We start from the raw sequence: 21009 nt of genomic DNA, 5'->3' as shown, positions 1-21009 counted from the left end.
CTGCAGATGAACTCCAGCTGTGAACGGAAGAGACTTGGATGCTGGTTGTGTTCACAGAAACTCTTCACACAACTCAGTTTTCTCCTCTTTGCAGGACAATTTGTCTGAATAAAACAACTGGCAGCTTTAGATTTCCTTAAAGATGTACATGTGAGCAGGAGTTATAGTGATTTAAGTGTTGTTGTCTTTATCCTGCTGTGTGGTTGTTATTAGCTGCTGGTGAGCTCAAGCAAGAGGAGAACACACAAACACACGCTCAGGTGTATTTGTGTTGGAAGGGAAAAGAGAAAAGACTCGAGGGACGAAGAAGGAGCCACTCTAAGAAACTCAGTGGAGGTTTAACATCTTGGGAGAAGCGTCGCATAGAGAGAGCATCAGTGTGAACATCGACAGACTGTATGATTAAACAGAGGCTGGACCTGCTAATGAAACACAGCTTCTATATTGATATCATCAGAATACAACAATTAATATGTTAAAAAGTCATCAAACACCCAATTATTCATTTCACTGAAGCTTTATTAGATTTATTCCTCCACATGACAAATACTAAAATGGAGCAAAGTTGAGGTAATAAAATAATTCACATGCACTCTCACAGTCAGTACATTTCCATAACAGACACATCTGTAAAACACACACAAAAAAATAATTCAGTACCAGTATTAAATCACTCAAATAGCTGCTCATTCTGACGACAGATTCATACTGCATATTTGTCACTCATTGCTCAGTTCTGCTCTAAAAACATGGAGACAAATTTAAAGTTATGGACAGTTCCAGTGAATAAAGGCTCCGTTTTACAAAACTGCATTATATTTTTTTATTGGTATAGCAAAGCCGCACTACGAATTACTTCCCTCATTAAGCGTACTATCATCACATTGCTTTTTCTTCGGGTCTAAAGGTTTAGAATTGCTAACAAAATAGCATCTTGCAAAAGAACTCACCAGTGTTCGGGTCCTTAGGGCTTCATTATTGACACTTCATTAACTCCATAAGAGCTGATAATGTGCAATGAAACATAATCAACAAAAAATTAACTGGTGGCATCTTTAATCCAACATGGCTGCAGATATAAAAGAATTAGTCATAAAGGGAAGAATTAGTCAAAGGAGACTCATTAGGTTCATTTGTACTTTCCTCCCCCAGAGTTAAAATCTTAAATTATCCCCTGCAGTGTTTATTCAATCATTACTGTTAATTCCATTTGTGCCCTGACTCCATCATGCAATGCTCTTTCACATTACAGCAAAGATAAGAAATGTCTTTTTTATGCATCTCTCAGGAGTGAAAACTGTACATAGAAGAAAACAGATTCATGTCTCTACTCAGAGGTTTTAAATTGGAGGAATTAGAGGGTTGAGTTAATACATATAAATTGAGCCAAAATAGGCGGGAAATGCAATTTTTTCCAAAGCAGGTAACAAAATGCATTGGGATTGTTTCTCCAATGTGATTAAACAGGCAAACCTGGTGCACAAACATGTTAAACCCATGGAAATAAAATGCATTTTCAGTGAGAAACCCACTTAAAGAGATTTCAAGTTCTTTCATTGCAACGTGTTAGCGTATCTAGCAAACTTTGTTTAGAATAAATGCAGCTGAAAGCCTGCAGGTAGCACCAATATTAACCAAACCACTGTGCCACAAACTGCCAAACCATCATCATCATCAGTGCTAATTTCGTCCTACTGTGATCAAAAACATCCATCAACTTCAACTGTGCAAAAAGTAAATGCCAGTAAAGACAGAAAAATGTGAATTTTGATGGTAAATTGGAACAAAAATCAGCTCATGAAGTTGCTGAAGGATGACAGAATCAGTCACGTGTAAATTTCCTTATTCAGCTCGGTTGGGACACAAACAACCACCAGATGTCTCTGTTAAAGCAACCTCTAAATCCTGCAGAGAACCACAGATCCAACACAGCACCACTCAGAGGAAACACATTTGAGTCAGAAGCTCTATTTTTTTCTCATATTTTCTGTTCTTTCATCGCCCAAAAAGCGAGAAAAGTTAAGTGGACTTCCTCTCAGCTTTTTGTTCACGGACTCTGTATCATGATAGCAGGTTTCCAGCACCGTACTCATGATAACATATCAGAAACTGTCACTGTTAAAGTCCCTGCTCCGACAAAAAATAAAATAAAAAAAGACAGGAAAATGTATTGCTGACTGGACTGTGAAAAGTAATTTTATGCTTGCAACATTTCCACCATTTTATCATTTGTTAACTGTGCAAGTTTCTTCTTTTTCTGCAGTTTCCTCACCTGGAGGAGCTGCTGTCCGACCTGAAAACTTCAGCACAGCAGAAACCGCGATGCTTCCAGAGCTGCAGGGTCTGATGAGTATTTCATGAGGTTTTCAGTGGCACAAATACTGACACAGAGCACAGTTTTCCACTGATAGACGACGGTGGGTTGCAACTTACATAAATCTACATCATCTGGGTGCAGAGGGTGCAGCTCTCCCCTCTTGGCGTGCTCTGTTGTGGCCTCACAAGGGCAGCCTTTGTGTGCCGGCCGAGTGCGACCGAGTGCGAGCGCGTCCGAGAGAGAGTATGTGCATATTTGTTTCCCAGCGTCTGTTTATGCACGCGTTTTTGTGGTATTTGCAGCCTGTTTATGAGCTGCTCTCCCACTGCGCTGGCTTCAGTCCAGCCAGTCAGTGGGACAGTGCAGACGGAGGACAGCAACGAAAGTGAGCCTCATTTCTGTCTTCACACTGTTGCATTGTTGCTGGAGGGGGCCAGGCTGGTGCTGAGGTGGGATGGAGAGGGGGGGGGGGGGGGGGGGGGGGAGTGGAGGGAGGCAGGCCAGCGTTCACTCAGAGTTTCTCTGTGCAGTCGGCCTGCTGAGTTCATGTCTGATGCATCGTCTTGTGTAAATTCACAGGTAACAAATCCTGCACAGTTTGTGTCTTTGCTCCTTATATTCCAAAAAAATAAATAGCACAAAGTTTTGTCCATTTTAAGTCGCCCTGTGGGGATACTCACTTGTCTCTGAGCAGCTGGTAAAAGAACGTGAAGAGGAGCTTTTCAGTCCACTTTGTCATTGTTGTTGGAGTGAACAGGCTGGCACTGCTCTGAGCACGGAGTCGAGGAGGCCGAGGGTTCCCTGGGTTTACGTCTCCGATGGAGGGCGACCGCAGCCAGAATGCTGATGATGTGCACATGGAAGTACATGGACCTAAAAATAAGATGGAAAAATAGAGTGCAACTTTTAATCAGGGCAAAAACGTGACATGAAGAAATAATGTTAGACACAAGATACTGCCCTAAAAAATAAAATGTCATACTCTTGTTAATTGTACAAAAAAGAAGAATTAAACTGTAATATATGTCTAAATCCCAGTAGAAGGGTTGGCACAGTGGCTCTTGATATATCATTAATACGTTACTGAAAACCTTCCAATATACAAGACCAGATAAAATCCTTTTCAAATCTTGAAGGAAATTCTTGTGCCAGATATTGCTCAGAGAAACAAAATGACAGAACTTAAAACAGACAGAACAATAAAAAGTAGAAAAGCAATAAATGAAATACTGGAAAAAAAATCTGAAGTCTAAAATAAGGTTAGAATTGGACATTTTAGAGTAATACTGGCAATTATACTGAGGGAATAAGAAATATTACACATGAAAAATGAAATATTGCATTGATAATTTATACCAGTATTTTTAATATTCTGGTTTAAACTTTGCAGCAGAAGAAATTTCTAGTTTTACATTTGCAGTTTTTGGCACGGACCCTCAGAAATATTTCTTTAAAATTTAATTTTCAGACAGATTTGTGGCAAAAACATGCAAACTCTGCTAAAATGTCTATAGAAGATACTTAAATGCACCAGCTATCACAAATGTTTAAACCTGTTGGACAGAGAGAATATAAAATTAAACAGTGATAAATGGCAGTTTTATAGTTCAAAACTATATTTTTCTTGCTTAAGGTAGACGTTTAAACATTTAATGCAAATACAAAAAAATTTGTTCTACGCACGGTTTACAAATGATAAAAGCACATAATAAATTAGAAAAGCACTTGGAGAGCACAGCACTCCGCCAAGGCTGCTCAGTCATTGTTTGATTTCCGATGGATAAGTCCTAATGAGTCTGCAGAGGTCGATTTCTAGTAGGATTGCAATCATGTGATCATGTGGCAGCTGACGTAGTGTTCACTTGTCATAGTTACAGTGACGCTATGCTGCAGACATCTTCAATAAAGTCATGGATCCAGACTACAAGCAGCGTCACTACCAAAATCTAATCAATTCGTCCTGGTGTCATTTCTGACCTTTCCTGAAAATGTCATCCAAATCCGTTAATCTATTTTTGAGTAATGTTGCCAACAAAGACAGACAGACAAACCAACGCTGATCGTCTGCTGAGTTTCTGCCTCCTTGGTGGAGTAATAACCTCACTGTCTAGCCTGCATATCATGTATTATTTTCCTGTCACTTTCTCAACTGTAAATTAAGGTAAAATACTCCAAAACATATCTTGAAATAAATAGAAGAGCGCAACATTTCTGCAGCAAGACACTTGTTGCACAAAGAAAAACGTACAACATAAGTTAGCAACTTGTCTAATCTGTAACTGCACAAGACATAAAGTAAAAATAAACTGAAAATAAATCCGTTAAAATAAAAGAAATGCTAGAATCTTGTTAAAATATCTATAACTGTCCAGATGCCCATTTTATATTCCAAATCAGATCAAACAGCTTCAACTGAAAACTATCACACTAGACTGAGTTAGATAATAGACCCAAAACTGTCAGGACCAACGGGATGAGTCACTAATACACTAAAAAGTGGTTGGTAAAAGATTGTACTTGAAGAAATACTGCTAGTCAATTTTAAAAAATGGCTGAGCAACATGAAAAAGTCAAGAAAAGTAGGACCAGAGACGGCAAAAACAGAAGAGATGAGGAGAAGCAGCATCAGTGACACGTTTCTGTCACAGCAGCACTAATGTTTTCAGTCATTTCTGATTAAAGTCACTGCCTTCTTACACCTGCACATTTTACTACTTCCAGGTTGGACATACCTGTAATAAACCAGAGTTTGGTCAACTGCAAGCAGCAGAAAAGGCATGACGGTGTAGCAGATGGCGAACTGAGTGGCTGCCCAAGTTAGGATGTCGTAACCCAACTTCAAAACCCTGGAGCCGAGGAAGAGGTGGCGAACAGACTTCCTCACCTCATGAGAAGAGACAGAGAACTTATTGTTTTCACACAGGGAGAGGGATTAGTGTATTTAAGTTATTCTGTTGTCAGATAATATGCATTTAGACTGCCAAAGCTGCAGCATTTGTGTACATTTTACACGGCTGTTGAGCTTTTTTTCTATTTAAAGTCAGATGCAGATCAACCTAAGATCTAAGATGAAAGCTGTTCCTGCAGAGGAACAAGTTTTGACTGAACAGATACTACTTATATTTTGAGAGAAAAAAACACTTTGATACTGTAAAGAAAAGTTTTGTTAGCAGTTTTACTAAGAAAAATGAGATGGTTTTTCTTAATCTTAACATTACTTTCACAATTGCAGTGCTGAAACTGGAAAACAGCTGTCCCACGTATTCAAAACTACAGTATTGTACTAAGTTTTGTTTGCAATTTTATATGTTGGTGTTCAGGTAAACTACTCACAGCTCTGGCAGCCACAGTGATGGGGATGGCAGTGAGGAAGGTGAAGTAGTATCCTGGATAAACTCCGTGCCACAGAGCCGACAGGATGAAGGTCAACGCCAGACGGTGCTTCGGTGCTCGGTCGTAACAAACCCTGAGAGGAGAATAAAGAGAGGAATTAAATTCAGGAAGTTGTGATTATGGCCATGTAAAGCCAAGTTAACATCTGCAGAACTTACGTCTTGAGCCAAATTCCTGTTCGAATATTCCAGTTGTCTATGAAGGTCTTGAAGCTGGTTGCTGTCTGAAAAAAAGATCAGTCGGTAAAGAAACTGTGTTCTAAGTTTATTAATCATGATCACACTGAAATCATGTGTCGCTACCTCGATTCCGATGATGTTGAGGTTGCAGATCAGGTCCCAGGATGGTTTTCCATTTTCATCCATCCCCAGGAACCCGTAACCGGCAGCATTGTTCACTGCATCAGCTGACAGGACAGGAAAACAACCACATGACTGCCACAGCAATGGAAATTCAAAAGTGTTTCCATTCCATGAGCAGCAGAAGACTGGCCGGCTTTAACTAAACAACCTGTTCTCACCTAGTGTCCAGGCGAAGTAGAATTTGGGCCTGGCAGCTTGTATGGAGAAGAAAGCGTAAGTGAGCCTGGTGAGGAAAGAGGCTCTGCTGACAAAGTCGGTGTCGACGTTGTACTTTATAGGCAAAGCGCGAGTCACAGTGAGGAAGAAGAGCATGCAGCCGCTGCAGACCAGCAGCTTTCTACAGACAGAATCCTGCAGAGGAAACAGAGAACCGCTGAGCATTTATGGAAACGCACAGTACAAATACATGATGGCTTGGTGACCCTTAAACTCCACCAGACGTAGCCTCTATATCAGAAAAGTGAAGCCAATGTTACTTTAGACCTGCATTCTTTCTAACAGCCAGCAGGAGGTGACTCTTCTGGCAGCAAAGCAGTCAGATTCTATAGCAGTCTGAGAAAATCTATTGACTTCTCACTTCATTTGTTGCCTCAATGAACATTTTCTTAACGAGTTTATGGTCTCAATCACGAGTTTCAAGCCTCCAATAATAGAGCACGTTGTTTATTCTGTAAACTATGATCCAATTCAAAGTAAAATAGATGACAAAGCAGGATCTCAGTTTAACATTTACAGCTCAATGTGCACACACACAAGTTGAAAGCTAAATTTTTTGCTTCTTGATACAAAAACAAAACACATTTTCCATGATTAACCTACACTGGAAGTCTTTTTAATAAAAGATAGCTTACTTTCTAAGTATAATAATTAAAAGCTTCTCAGATACACTGAGTTTTCTTTATAAGTTCATCTATAAGACGCAGAGTTTGTTAGCATTCAGACATCACCAAAATGAGGAAGACCTGGTTGCAAAAAAGAAAACAACACAATTTCAGTTGTTTGATTGTTTAAGTCTGTACCACAAATCAGTGCAAAGCCATCCAGAGCAAAACCAACCCTATTTTGAATGTCTTTGCCAGCATTGCACCATATAACAGCCCCATAAATCCAGATACACTAGCCTAAAAAAATCAACCTATTTTTCTTCATTGATTATTTCCTTCTAAATAAAGTTATTGCAGGTGTCTGGTTCAAATTCCAGATAACAAAATGCAGCAGTTTTTCCCCCCCCCAATATTGTGCAGACTTTAGCAATGGCAAAACTCCAAATTCATGGCTTTAAAAGGGTATTTACGCTGAGTGATTATCAATGGATTTATCTCTTTTATATACAGCCTTATGCTAACACTACAATCTTATTAGATCTAGAGGAAGACTGTAAATGAGCCAGATGTCTGCAGTTGAATAACTCCAGCTGTTTAGGAGCCAAGCAGTGTTCTGAGAATAAAACAAAGACCAAGGTAAAAGGGAAACGTGTGCTTTATGATGAATTTATTTTAGATTTCAAACAGGAAAGAGAATTTATTACCAAACTTGTGCCTTTTTTAGATATTAAATAATAAAAATAAATCGCAATAGCTTTCTCCGGCTCCTCATACGACAACATTAATCTCAGTGAGGATCAAAATTAAACCAGGAGAAACCTGCAGGACACATCTGTCATGAACTTACCGTAGGCGACGGTTCTGGCGTCTTATCATATCCATTCTGTCCATTACAGGTTCCAGAGTGCAGCCTGAGTCTCCTGCTGATGTGTCGGCCCTCGATGAAGTCTGTATAATCCTTATAGTTACTGCACGGCCCCACCAAGATGCTCAGGAAGTTCAGGTTATAACTCAGGTACTCGATGAGAGAAGGCCTCACACTGCAGAGGCAACAGGAGAAACAAAACAGTCTGTGATCACTTTAGGAGAAATGCAGCAAAAATTACATTCTACACCGGATGGATATAAGAAAAATGCATGCCACTTATGTTTAAATCAAAGTTAAACAATGAAACAGGGGTCCTGTAAACCCATGATGTTGCTTCAAGATGTAAAGATTAGGTTACGTAAAGTAAATATCCTGATGCTTTAATTCACCAATACAAATGTTAGAAATTAGCTTCTGATTAGGCTCCTCTGGCCCTCCAATTAAAGTATTCAAGGTATCAAAGCTGCTTGTGAATTGTGACCAGCTCCAAAAACTAAAGAATCTGGAAACTATTTTTTAAAATCTGCTTTTCAGTTTGCAAGTCAATTCCAGAAAGCAAAGTTGTCACAAACTGAGCTGATAAATGCATTAAAGCATTCACGTAAACTTTACAGTACAACCAGAACCTGTAAGTAAAACTGGAACCAAATGAGTCACATTAAACTGTACCCAACTCTACAGGTAGAATTTTTTCAGTAAGATTCCAAGTGCAAGAGAATTATATTTACAATTGCAGGATTGTTTTTCCATGCATTTCTGAATTTATTTTAAAAATGGCATGCGTGCGACACTGATGAGTGTGGTTTTATCAGTTGGCATGCACAAAAATGTGAGGTTTCCATGCAAAATGATGCATCTTCTAAGTTCCCAACATGCTTTTTTTCCCCCCATGAACAAGCTATTCACCATGATTTCATCTGCTTGTCTTTGTGCTTCATAGCTAAAGGAAAAGAAAATGTTATTTATTCTTTAACCAAAGTGTTACTTCAGATGCATTCTGAAGTCATTTATTCATTCTCCTGTGTACAGACACACTTTTATTCTACAGCGTGAACAACAGACAGGTTGAATTAATTAAAGAAAAATAATAAACCTAGGGATTCATGTTTTTCCATTCTTTTGCCACCTGTCTGTAAATGCGAGCGAAAGAAAGAAAGAAAGAAAGAAAGAAAGAAAGAAAGAAAGAAAGAAAGAAAGAAAATTTTAAGTACATTTCAGAACAAACCGACATCAACAGATGAGGTAGTCGCACCTCCTGTCACTTTTCTTTTGGTACAACGTGGTATTAATTAACTTTGCATGCTGATAAATAATAATTTGCATACCCCAGTTATGCATTGACATAAATAATATAAGTGATTAAGTGTATTTTAATCAGAAAATATGTATTCATTTTGTCACCAGACATTTCTGGATGTTGTCTGACATCTCTCCGATAAACTGAGAACAGGTTAAACTCAGGTTAAATAGACAACTATAGTTTACCGTTGGGCCCTAAACGTCTCGCATGCAGCCTGCAGAGGATACAATCATGCAGCTGCAGTTCACTCAGACAGATGTGACGATACATTACTTTGAAAAGACTGAAATTGAAATTCAGAAATTGACTGAGTTCCAATGTCAGATTTACCCAAGTTTAAACCAAATAATCTGATCTAAATTAGCTGTGTTCTATCTGCTTTTAAAATGTAAATACAGCAGCCAATCATGTTCACATAATTGTGGGAAGCTGAATTAATGATTGTGATTACTTCTCATTTACATTTGCAGCTCTAGCACTGTGTTAGCCATTGTAATTCAATGTAGTTTCACACAGAAACAAACAAAATAATGAGACTTGTAAAATAAATTAAAATATTTTTTAATTTGTTTTTTTAAAGAGTGAAAAACTTACTTTATAGCCATAAGCTTCTGCTCTGACGTCAGCTGTTCAGGTTTCTTACACATACCTGAAAAAAAACTGAAAGTTAGATATAATAATAATAACAATAATAATATTAAATTTCACTGTAATGGCTATTTTTGATTAAAGATATTTTTTTAAAAATGTGTTTTTACTTCTTACCATCATGCAGCTGGAAGGCCAGAGTGGTGATCTTTTGCGTGACAATCATCAAAGGTCTGAGCAGAAGAAGGCAGCAGGTAAATCATTTTACTAATAAACTTGATTTTAACAATTTTGAAATTGACAGGCATTAAAAAATATTAAAGAGAATGTTAAATAGTGACTATAGCTGGGAAATCTGAATATGATTTTAGAGAGAATGTAGCTGAGAAAGCAGCATGTCAGTCCTATGAAAAGGATGTTTTAGTGAAAGAAACCACTTTATAATCATTCAATTAATTCACAGAGTAAAACAAAGGGTCTCCCAAGTAGCAGCATGCTGAGCTTCTGCGCAGCCTTTACTTCCCAGGTGAATCACTTCTTTCTTTTCCAGCAGTGTTGAATCAGGTCACTTATTAATCCAGTCATTCCACCCCCAGAGTTTCATTCAATCATCCCTTTTTGAAACAAGTACAGCCAGATTTTCAGCCTGTCAAGTCCAGAGCTGTGAAAAATCACATCCGAAGGTTTGTTCTACTGATAGAACAGTGCTGGAGGGTAGTTTTAAATGCAGTAAACAGTAAAATACACTAACTGACACTGAAGAGAAGCAACAGCGGAGGCCAATAAGGTCTGTACAGTGAGTCTCACACACTCTGTCCTTGTTTCATTCACAGATACTGAGCTCTCTGTCCAAAGAATGTGAGTGTGTTTGCACAAAGGCACATATAAACTAAGTCTCACTCCCATTCTGTCCCCGTTCGCCTCCCTCTCCCAGTCACACATACTGGTTTCTGTCTGTGAGTGGGCTGCATTGTGTGCACAGCATGGAAAACTGAGGCGGAGAGGTTCTGGCCGTGCGGCTGGCGGTGCCAGCTCAATGAGGGCTGGCAGTGGGCTTTAGAGAAACATTTTCTGGGTGCCAGCCGGTACATGCAGCACTCCACCACTGGAGCCCAAAGACCGTGTTTTCCAAGTAGATGCAGATACGGCAGAGTAAATAGGAGTCGAGTTCATTCAGTGTCAGATTCAGAAATGATCAGATTTTGGACAAACTGAGACTGTAGGGACAAGTTGGAGATCAACTAATACATCTGCAGGGAAAGTTGAAAAAGCAGAATGAGAAATGAAAATGAGTCACTCAACTGTTGTTCAACCTGATTAATTCATCAAATGCTGGTTAAATAGTGTTTGCAGACTGCCATTCACAACCTTTCATACTGGACTTTAACGTTAAAGCCTAACTAATGCTGTTCCCTGATTCAGATTCACACTGAGGCCTGACTCACAGCTCTGCTTAACACTAAAGTCACGTGGAGTTTAAGTGAAGCTGCCAACAAATTCATCCACACTGGAACCAGGCAGAGAAGTTGCTGAGTACAGGGGACAGCAGAGTCACCTTTTACTGCATTGCACACACTAAATTCTATTACCCACTTTGTCTGGCATGAGCATTTCCACTGCAACCACTGGTACAGATTGAGAAGCTAACCTTATGCACATGACCACAAGATTTGTCAGTTCCATGTTTAGTTACATTTCCCAAAGTCTCAGTAAATTAATAAAAGTCTCACATGTCAACAAAATGTGTCTTCCAGTTTTTCAGCTCAAAACACACCAAAGATGGCTCATTGTGTCCTGATTGTATAACTCCTGGCCTTAGACCAGTTCTCGGCAGACTGTTTCGGTGTCTGTAGCTTTAAATACTACTCAGCTACTTCTGACCACACTCCCTTCAGGAAGAAGACTCTCTCTGCAGCTAAAAGCATGGCAGCCAACATACAGAATAAGGCTGAATCCCAAACCGCCCCCTACACACTATCCCTACACACTACCCCTCCGTTTGCGCGTTCCCGCGGAGGGTCCTCCATATTAAGGGCCGTCCCAAACCGCGTAGTGCGGAGGGAGAGTGGACTGTTCAGCCCTTAAATAACGAGTCTGCATCGATGCACACTCTGGACAACTTTTTCAGGAAGTGCAACGTCGAAATGGAGGAGGAAACAAACATATTGATGTGAGTTCCACATGCGTCCATTATTTCTCCCACGCATTTTTCACACTGACAGAACATCACAAAAAGAGTGGTGTAAAAAGGTAAATCAAAAGAAATAAATCTTCTTCTCTGCTGACGTTTGATTTAATTGTGCACCCCCTGACACCTTAAAATTTGAACACAACTGACAGAATTCATTTATTCATTTGTTGGATTTGAAATGCCAGATAATAGGATTGGAAAACATGTGAGTGAAAAAAAGTGGGATGCTTTCGTCTTCTGGAAGCAGCAGCGATCCTTGTTAGTTGCAACCTGTGCCACAGCGCTACAGCCATGCACAGTAGGCGTCTTTGTGTTACCATGGCGATGACGTCTTCCGTTTTCCAGTGAGGCGACAGGGCATCCCATTCCTGACGATCGTATTTATACCCTCTCCCTTCAATAATAGGTGCCCTCCACAGCTTCGAGTGTGACTTCTTTTGGAGTGACACTCGGTAGTGGAGGGGGAGTGTGTAGGGGGCGGTTTGGGATTCAGCCTAAGTCCGTGAGATCAGAACTTTCAACCTGTCTCTGTAAGCAATCTTTTAACATGGGAATGTTGCCAAATTCACAACGCAGCTGTTGATTTTACATCAGTAGCTTAGTGGTGCAGAGCAGCAGCTTGGTAATTGTTCTGAAGTGACTATTGGTTAATTTGTAGTCTTAAAGGGCTCAGTTTTCTACATTATTTCATACTCGTTCTGTTGTCTGACACCAGAAACACATAAATGAAAACATTTTTTTTGTTATGCAGCTGTATTAAAATGTAGTTTTTGTGAGCCCAGAGAGCAAGGGAGAAGCTAACAGATGGAAACAGTAACTGAGTTTGAATGACAAAGAGCAAAATAAAATGGACAATAACCCAACAAGTCTCAGACTTAAACTTTCCACCTTATCTCACCTTCTCTTCTCTTTACCATTTCCACGTAGTTGTCACTTGTGGTTATATGATCAAAGCTAATACTGACATTAACCACATTACCTGCACAGCATGCTGACAGTAAAGATTTTCTTGAGGTTGTGGTGATGCTGCCATGAAAAATAAAAGTATTCCACTGAGCCTTTAGTTCCTCAGATGCTGGGAGTGCATGATGGATCTTGTGCTCATTCTTGCAGCCAACGGTAAAACATTGGGTGCTGATGGCATTTTAAGTGAGCAAAGTGTCTATAGCAAGTAAACAATCTCATTCCTCACTGAAGCAGCAGTGAGGGGCTGGGGTTATGCAAATGTGTAGCTCAACAACTATTGGTTCACCTAGAAACTGAATAAAATGCAGACTGTGTTGTAATGCTGGGAGGCTTCTAGTTAAGGAACTGCAGCAGTAAATGTCTTCATATTCTCATAAATTACACTTCACACCTTCAGGTTTTTAAGACATAAAAATTACAACAAAAATGGATTTTCACCAGATAAGATCTTTAAAAATGATCTTTATACATGCAATCAATCGAAGAGCTGCCGTTAAGACACATGGGCCGAGGTTTGATTTCTAAATAACTTGACTTTGACCTTTAATTTATGACATAATGTGTAATCAATCTTTAATTTTATAATTTCTTTACAACAGTTGTAGAGTTTCAAAGTAACCCTTCAAATAAAACCCTAAACCAATGGTTCTGTCTTGCTTTGGTGAAAAACCTAGAGTTGCCAGGAGGCAGCAAGCATCTTAACTCTACCTGACTGAACAATGTCAACTGTGAACAATCCGTGCTGTGGCTTTTTAATCAGTGTTGTTGTGTTTGTTCAGGGCTGTGGTTCTAACCAAGGTGTGAGTAGGTACCACACATTCTGGAAAGGTTATCTGATAATGAAGGAGTCAGTCTGTGACTGGAATAACTAATGAGCTGTCAGCAAGAAGGTGCGGCAGAAAAATAAGAAGGCAGCAAGAAATGATTCAGCTTTTCCTCACCCAGAGAAGTCCGTGGAAAGAATCCCGTAGTTGAAGATGAAGACTCGGCTCACTTGGCACACTGTCAGGTACCCCATAGCGGTCAGCATAGAATACCTGCAAGTGGAGGAACGAACACATCTCAAACATTTCAGAGATGTTCTTCTGTAGAAACATGACAAGCAGGTCTAATACTTCTTAGTGTATCTATAGGTGAATCATTCGCTGTTAATGTTGAGGTGGATTAAGAAACTCCTTTGAATAGTTTCTTGAAACAACTACAGAATAAAGCCATTAGTCGCATGAAAAGACTGGAAATGACAGTCGCATCTCTTCAACCTCTGCACCATGAACCAGATTCCGAAAGATTTTTTCCTATTGTTTAAAACGGTCACACTTGCACAAATATACATCACCACAAATACTTCAAAGTCACAAAATATTACCTAACAGAGCCAATTTTTGTGTGTGAACTACAATGTCCTAAGTTTGTCTTGACTCACTCAGCTACCTCCTATCACCCCGTAACATTGAGGCGTGTGCAACATGCGTGTTTATACTGAAACACATTCGAACAATACTGGTTCTGTCTTGCTCTACCTGAAGGTACACCTGACAACCACAATCAAAAAGACTGTTTTTCATTCTTGAAGAGAGACAAAAAACACACCGACAGGACACACTTCAAGCATACTGTTTGAAGAAAATGAGGAAAAATTGATGTGCAATCATAAAGTTCCACAAATACACTAAAAACATGGCAGCAGGGAAAGAAATGGGTGTGTAAACATGCACACAAACAATCTGTTGTATTGATCTAACAGACTGGTCCGGCAGGAGTGTCTGTCTGCCTTTCATCCAACGCTCTTTATGTCAGCTTCATGTTTTTAAAGACAGTACTTTAGGTCAGGACACACAAACTCGCACTGTAATCTTTTTGGAATGTGTGGCAAGCACGGAATACGAGGACGTTTAAGGGCAGGAGCAACAGTAAAAACATTTGTTGAAGATTTAAAACAAAAAATATGTCTCTCTGAAGCACATATAAGATCTGAGATCTGCCTTAACTTGGACTTCAGCTTATTACACAAAACACCCGCCTATGACATCAGTGGTTTCTGGGTGGGGTCAATCTGATCAGACAGGAAAACGACGATAGCAAGAATTGCATCACTGCTATGGAAATTCATTGCTGTCTTAACAGCTGTGCTATCTGTCTTTCAACATGATGCGACAGACACGTTGGTCTGGTCTACAGACAAACCTGACAGCAACATTGTGATGAAGGAATGCAACAGGAAGGGTGGGTGTTTGGTGGGTCCACAACTAGACCAACCAGGCAGCAAGACAGTTTAAAAAGCAGACAAAAGGACACTGCTTACACGAGAAATGCATGATAACTCCCCATAAGACCTGATATGTTTCACTGGAACAAATTACTACACAAGCTATCATTTAGTCTCCACTGCTTAGCCATATCCAAGACTTGTCTGTGGTTCATGAAAACCAACACTTACTTGTGGACATTGTTGATGTCAGCGTTGATAATGATCAAGTAGTTTGCAAACACCACAGTCAGAATGTGAGCCGAGTACCTGCAGAACAGACAACATGGTCAGAAAATGTGCCTTACCACTATTATTTAAATAGTTCTCAACTTTAAATTACATAAACATCAACATTTTGTTGTTTTTCTGTAACATGATGATGTGTATGAGTCCATACAATCTGGACATATTCAGTCTGCTGTTAATGCAGCCACAAACATTTCCAACATCTGTCTAAAGGTGCAATGATTGATTGATTAGTTAAATGCCAAACATTTTGATAAATGATTTATCAGTTTGAGCCATTTTTTAAGGGAAAACAGGTCTAAAGTCTTTGTGCCACCTTCTTAAATTTGAATATTTTCACACTCCTTTGATCAGTATGAGAGTAATATAAATATCTTTGGATTGTGGACATCATCTTGGGCTAAAGAAACAGTAATTGCCAGTTTTCTCCATTTTCTGGCAAACCAAATAAACTTAATCAAGAAAATGTTGGGCAAATTAATCAGCTATGAAAATGTCAGAAAGGTAGACCAGGTTCAACTGCTATAGAAAATTAACTCTCACGTTTCATCTGAACACATAAGAATGGTGTAGCATCACAGCAACGGAAATTAATGCAGTATTTTGTACCATCCGAAGCAGAAGATGAGAAAGGCGATGCCCAGCAGAGTGGCCACGGCGTGTCGGACCAGAGGGTTGGTGTGTCGAGGACTGAGGTAGAGACGGAACCAGAAGGCAGCACCGAGAGCAAACAGCTGGCAGGCCAGAAAATTCACCTGGATGGGGAGAAAGACACGAGGATAAAGGTACAGCTGATCAAATGATCAACAAATAGCAACCTGTGATGTTTTAAAAGGCAAGTATTATGGAGGTTTTCAACTATAGAGATGTGTAGTTTGCTGTGATACTAGTTGAGTAGACTATCAAACAGCTGGATATAGTTTAATATTTTAAACTTGCAGGGGCAGAGCCAAAGGTGGCCTGGGGAGGCTGCAAACAAATTCAGAATTTAAGTTACATCCAGCATCTATGATTTTTCTAGCAGAACCACTTGTGCATCTAAACAGCACAGCCAGCCTCCATTCAACCTTGAACCATAACCAAGTAGTTCTGACCAACCAGAACATGTTTACATTAGCAATAGTTATATATCTGTGGACACAAATAGCGCAAACTACTGAACAAGATGAGATTGATCCAAACAGACAGAAAACACAAAACAAAAAGATTGCATGGACACAGTGGGATGTTCAACTTGGTGGGTTTCCTGAGCAGAACAAGGATAGTTACATAAAAAGCAGATTTTAGTACGCTCGAGTCCTCATGAGTAATATTGTTCTAATGAATCACCTGGCAAATTTGGACATTTAATTTTTGTAAGGAGTATTTTTACTAGGAATACATCAAATAATGTCCAGTCAGTGCCTATATGTCACTGAAAACACATTTGATGGGGAAATAAAGTTCACATGACATCATAAAAGTGGGTATAGCATCGAGTCCACATAGCTGATCATAGAATCACGGTGGTCAGTGAAATGACATAAAAAGTGATAAACTTATCAATATCAAGAAACAAATAATCACCGTTTCATTCCAATTTATGCTGTAATGAGATGGAATTATGCATCAAAATTATTTTGAATTAAATCATAATAATTTTGAAAAAAGCAATTTTTTTTGGTGTTTGCTAGTGGTGTTTTGCAGTCGGGTATTTTTGATAAGGAAAAAAGTTTTACATGCTGTCTTAAAATCAAGAAAATTTCTAAATTGGATGGGACATAATTGGACAACCTGCTGGAACCCACCTAAGAAGAGGTAGCATAGCCATGTTTTAGCTAGAATTATCACACCAATAAAGTCTGAAGTAGGTGAGCTATTTGTAGCTATTGCACATCTTATCATAACATGTATGAAATAATTTAGATAAATATCAAATATATTCATATTTTAGGCAGATAGGTAGGCCTATGTGGTGACTGTGGTCAAATTGTTTTAAAAATATGAGTAGAATTTTTTTTTTAAATAACAAAAGTGCCCCAATCCACATTATGTTGTTGTATTTTTCATTTTTTATGGATGTTAAAAGATTTCTCTTCTTTAATTTCCCTGTTATGTACTTAAAAATGAAAGGCATTCCATTGTTCCAGTAGCAGCTGTAAATAAAGACATACTATGTTTAATATGGAGTGTTCAGTTCTGTGCTGCTTTATTTTTTCTGGTATTTAGAGAATTAGCCTATACAAACTTTAGAAAGTGTCTCCTTTAACCAACACTCACAATACATATCCTCTACATGGCAGTATTTCCTGCAGGATCACCCTATAGCAACAACAAAAGACCGTTTGGCCAGAAAAAAGAAACATTGTGCCACTCCAATGTCCTCTTTTTAGGTTACAAAAAAGTCTAAATCATCTGCTTCTACTTCTACCTTCTTAAATGTATATATTTTCTGGTTCCTTAAATCTCCATGACAGCAATATGAATATATTTGGATTTTGGACAAAATTAGGCACAATTTCCCTGTTTTTCCCCACCACAGTTTTCTGACAGTTGATAGACCAATTAACTAATTGTTTAATCAGGGAAATACCTGAGTGACCAAAACCAAGTAAACAAACCTCTAAATTGTAGTGCGGGTGCTCAGGAAACACATGGAGCCTCTGATTTATTACCATCATGAACCACAATGTGGTCGTCTACGCAGGTATGAGCTCTAATGACCTGGCGCAGCAGCTTTCTAATCAAAGACTGGGTACGGGCAGTCAGTCGGTTCCTACCTGGTCCAGAGGGAAACCCAGCAGCTCACTGACGGGCAGCAGCCACTTGGATCCGGTGGTTTTGAACGCGGGCTCGGCCATCCTCGCCCCGGTTCTTCCCGCTGCTCGGTTCGCTTCTTTTCCTCCCAACCGTTCAGAGTTTAGTGCGACTCAGACACATTCTCTGCCGGAGGATCCCTGACAAGTCAAACCAGTCCGCAGAGCAGAAACAGATCTGCGGCTCTCCTCCTCCTCCTGCTCCTCCTTGGTACCAGTTAAGCCGGACTGAGACAAATAAAAAGCTTCTCTGGCTGCTGTTTGCGAAGAAAAAATCTTGTTTGACTCCTTAGAAAAGCCTGTTAACAATTCTCTCATACATTTCTGATGGTGCACTAACTCTCGAGTATTATCTGGGGCTTTTATTTTGAAAACCGATCAGCTGCGCTCTTCAGGATAAATGCCTCCTCCTCCTCCGTAACTGCCCCTCCCTGGCCACTACATGTAGTGAGTTTTAATTTCCAGTCTTTTCTTGGGTGATAGTGGCCTTCTTATCTTTCATTATCAGTAAAATCATTTTACTGGTCTGAGCAAATCAAAAGACATGGTTTTGAGGCGTGTCAGTGCCATGGCTTGAGAGTAAAAAATAACCATCTGTGTTTTTTAAGTACAAGAATATACTTTACAGAAGGAAAAATAGGAAACTGTGTTTTGAAATATGTGGAAGTATAAGAATAGATTTGAGGGAGGACACCCCTGACTCACAGTAACAATATCAGTGTTTTGACTCAACAAGAAAAACTGAATATAATATTACAATGAAATTATGGTCAACTAACAAACTACATTAAGTTAGAAGAATTGGCATTTCCCCCCCACAAATTAAAATTATTTTACTTGCAACATATTTAATGCTTGGTTTAAACTTTGATTACTCAAAAAAAGTGGTTCCAACTACTGTTTTCTGTATAATTTAAATATGATTTGAAGTATGATGTACTTATTTACTGTGATTACAAATGCAAGCTTTTAATCTGACAATTTTTTAAATTTATTTGCTCCAAATAGAGTTTCTTCAGAAGTTTTTTTTTTGTGTTTTGCTTCATACTGTACCTTTTAAGAAATTAACTCAACCAGCAACATAAATTGTCTGATTTTGTTTTGAAATGTAGTTATATATATTTTTTGAACAAACAATATTTAAATCTTGAAAATAACAAACTCCAGACAAAAAAGTGAGTTGGAACTACACACAATATTAACCTGAGACAATTACATGTCTATTCAACTTATTGAAATGATGTTTGAAACCAAATTTTTTAAATTTAAATCAGTAAATTCTAAGCTTCATTTGACCGTCATATATTTAGGTACATCAGTGGCTATCAAAGGTTTTGCCCACATTTCTGATAAATCATTGACAAATATTGTATTTTTAGGATTTTTTTTTACATTACAGAAGTTTAAGTAAGGATCATGAATATGTTTTTGCACATTACAAATTATTTACACTATATAATGTGAAATTTTGCTCATTAACAGAAAAATAATTTGCACATTCCTGCAGACTTTGTGCAGCTGTATAACTTATAATACATTAGTTTATAGCTTAATGTTCTGACTTGCAACACTTGCTTTTTGCCACTAGTCATTGTTTGCTGTTCTGTACCAAAATAGCAAATAAAACTCCTTATATATCAAAACCCACTTAGAAAAATTCCTGAATTATTATTCCTGTTGCACAGCTCGGTTAAAAGGTCATTTGTGAAATGACTGAATGCTTTTATTGAGACATCAATGGCCTGTGCAGCTTTGAGACATTTGGGAGTAAATGTTTATTAAGTGTAATGCACTTGTTGCTGAGAGTCATAATTAATATCCAAATATCACATTCTGCCGGTCGCTAGCGAACACCCTCTGTTCAAGGTGGGTCCAAGGGTGACATTTAAGAAGTGGCAGCAGTAATGAACTCGGCTTCAAATGCTAGAATTCCCTAATGATAAACAATTAATGTGGCATTTAAAGAATCCCTAAAGGACAAGATTTTTGGCTCTCTTCAACACTGAAGTCAGGGGTCAGGATTTGCAGCAAAATAAAAGCCTGGAAGAGATTTATTATCTTCCCAAAGGACACTTCAGCATCTTTAAGGGTTCATTAAGGAGCTTTCTCCACCTGAAGGGTAGTCTCTTGAACATGTATTTAATCCTGCCACCACAATTCTCAAGGTATAACGAAAAAACTGACCTACAACAATCAGCCACAACATTAAAACCACTTGTCTAATACCGTGTACATCCTACCTGAGCTGCTAAAACAGCTCTAACCAGTCAAACCATTAAACAGGGCTTCTGGAGGTGCCCATGGATCAAGTTTGTTCCTGAACACCCCATAGATTCTCAGTTCAATTACAATATGGGGATTTCAGAAATTTAGGTAAACAAATTGAGCTCTTGGTCGTGTTCCGCGAGCCGTTCCTCAGCAGTTTTTGCAGTTGGCTCTTTGTCGACAGCAGTGTTTAGGTTGCTGGTACATGCTAAAGCAACATCCACATAATCAGTGGTTTTAATGTTGATCGTTAATATTAGTCACGTCCACAGTACAAGTTTCTGTAACACAGCAATATTCAGAGTTATGCCCCCTGAGTTCAACAAGAAGTGAGTAAACCTCAGTCCAATTATTTTAACTCACACTAATTTGCAACATCTTATAATCAGGCTAAAGTGCCTATATTTGATCTTATGTATGAATAAAAGCCAATAGGTTCAACTACAGTGAAAAGATGTGGCCCAAACCACAACTTCACTGCAAGTGGTGAGATTTTATTTAATATTTTACAAGTTTCAGGGTTCTCGCCAGCACATTTTAGCGTAACGGGCCGTTACGCTGTCAGTTTAAAAGATTACGCTGTGATTAGGGCCGCTACGCTGTCTTTCAAGTTGTGGTTTTGTGTTTTGAGCACATTTGCTTGCGT

General features: G+C 38.9%; 1 protein-coding gene across 1 annotated transcript; it reads right to left on the bottom strand.

The window, feature by feature from the left end:
* Positions 1 to 498: 498 nt before the first annotated feature.
* mboat1 (membrane bound O-acyltransferase domain containing 1) lies at positions 499 to 18480 on the bottom strand. The gene is made up of 13 exons (XM_022193042.2): positions 18063 to 18480; positions 15913 to 16058; positions 15247 to 15324; positions 13751 to 13846; positions 9830 to 9885; positions 9659 to 9713; positions 7744 to 7936; positions 6231 to 6423; positions 6013 to 6116; positions 5869 to 5933; positions 5651 to 5783; positions 5050 to 5201; positions 499 to 3190 (listed from the first exon to the last, which is right to left on the bottom strand). The coding sequence occupies exons 1-13, from the start codon at positions 18141 to 18143 to the stop codon at positions 3040 to 3042; spliced, it is 1503 nt and encodes a 500-aa protein (XP_022048734.1). The 5' UTR covers positions 18144 to 18480; the 3' UTR covers positions 499 to 3039.
* Between the last annotated feature and the right edge of the window lie 2529 nt (positions 18481 to 21009).

This window comes from Acanthochromis polyacanthus, chromosome 12 (assembly GCF_021347895.1).
Source record: "Acanthochromis polyacanthus isolate Apoly-LR-REF ecotype Palm Island chromosome 12, KAUST_Apoly_ChrSc, whole genome shotgun sequence".
Classification (NCBI taxonomy): domain Eukaryota; kingdom Metazoa; phylum Chordata; class Actinopteri; family Pomacentridae; genus Acanthochromis; species Acanthochromis polyacanthus.
The sequence above is the reverse complement of the archived record's forward strand: the minus strand, read 5'-3'. Positions and strand labels throughout refer to the sequence as shown.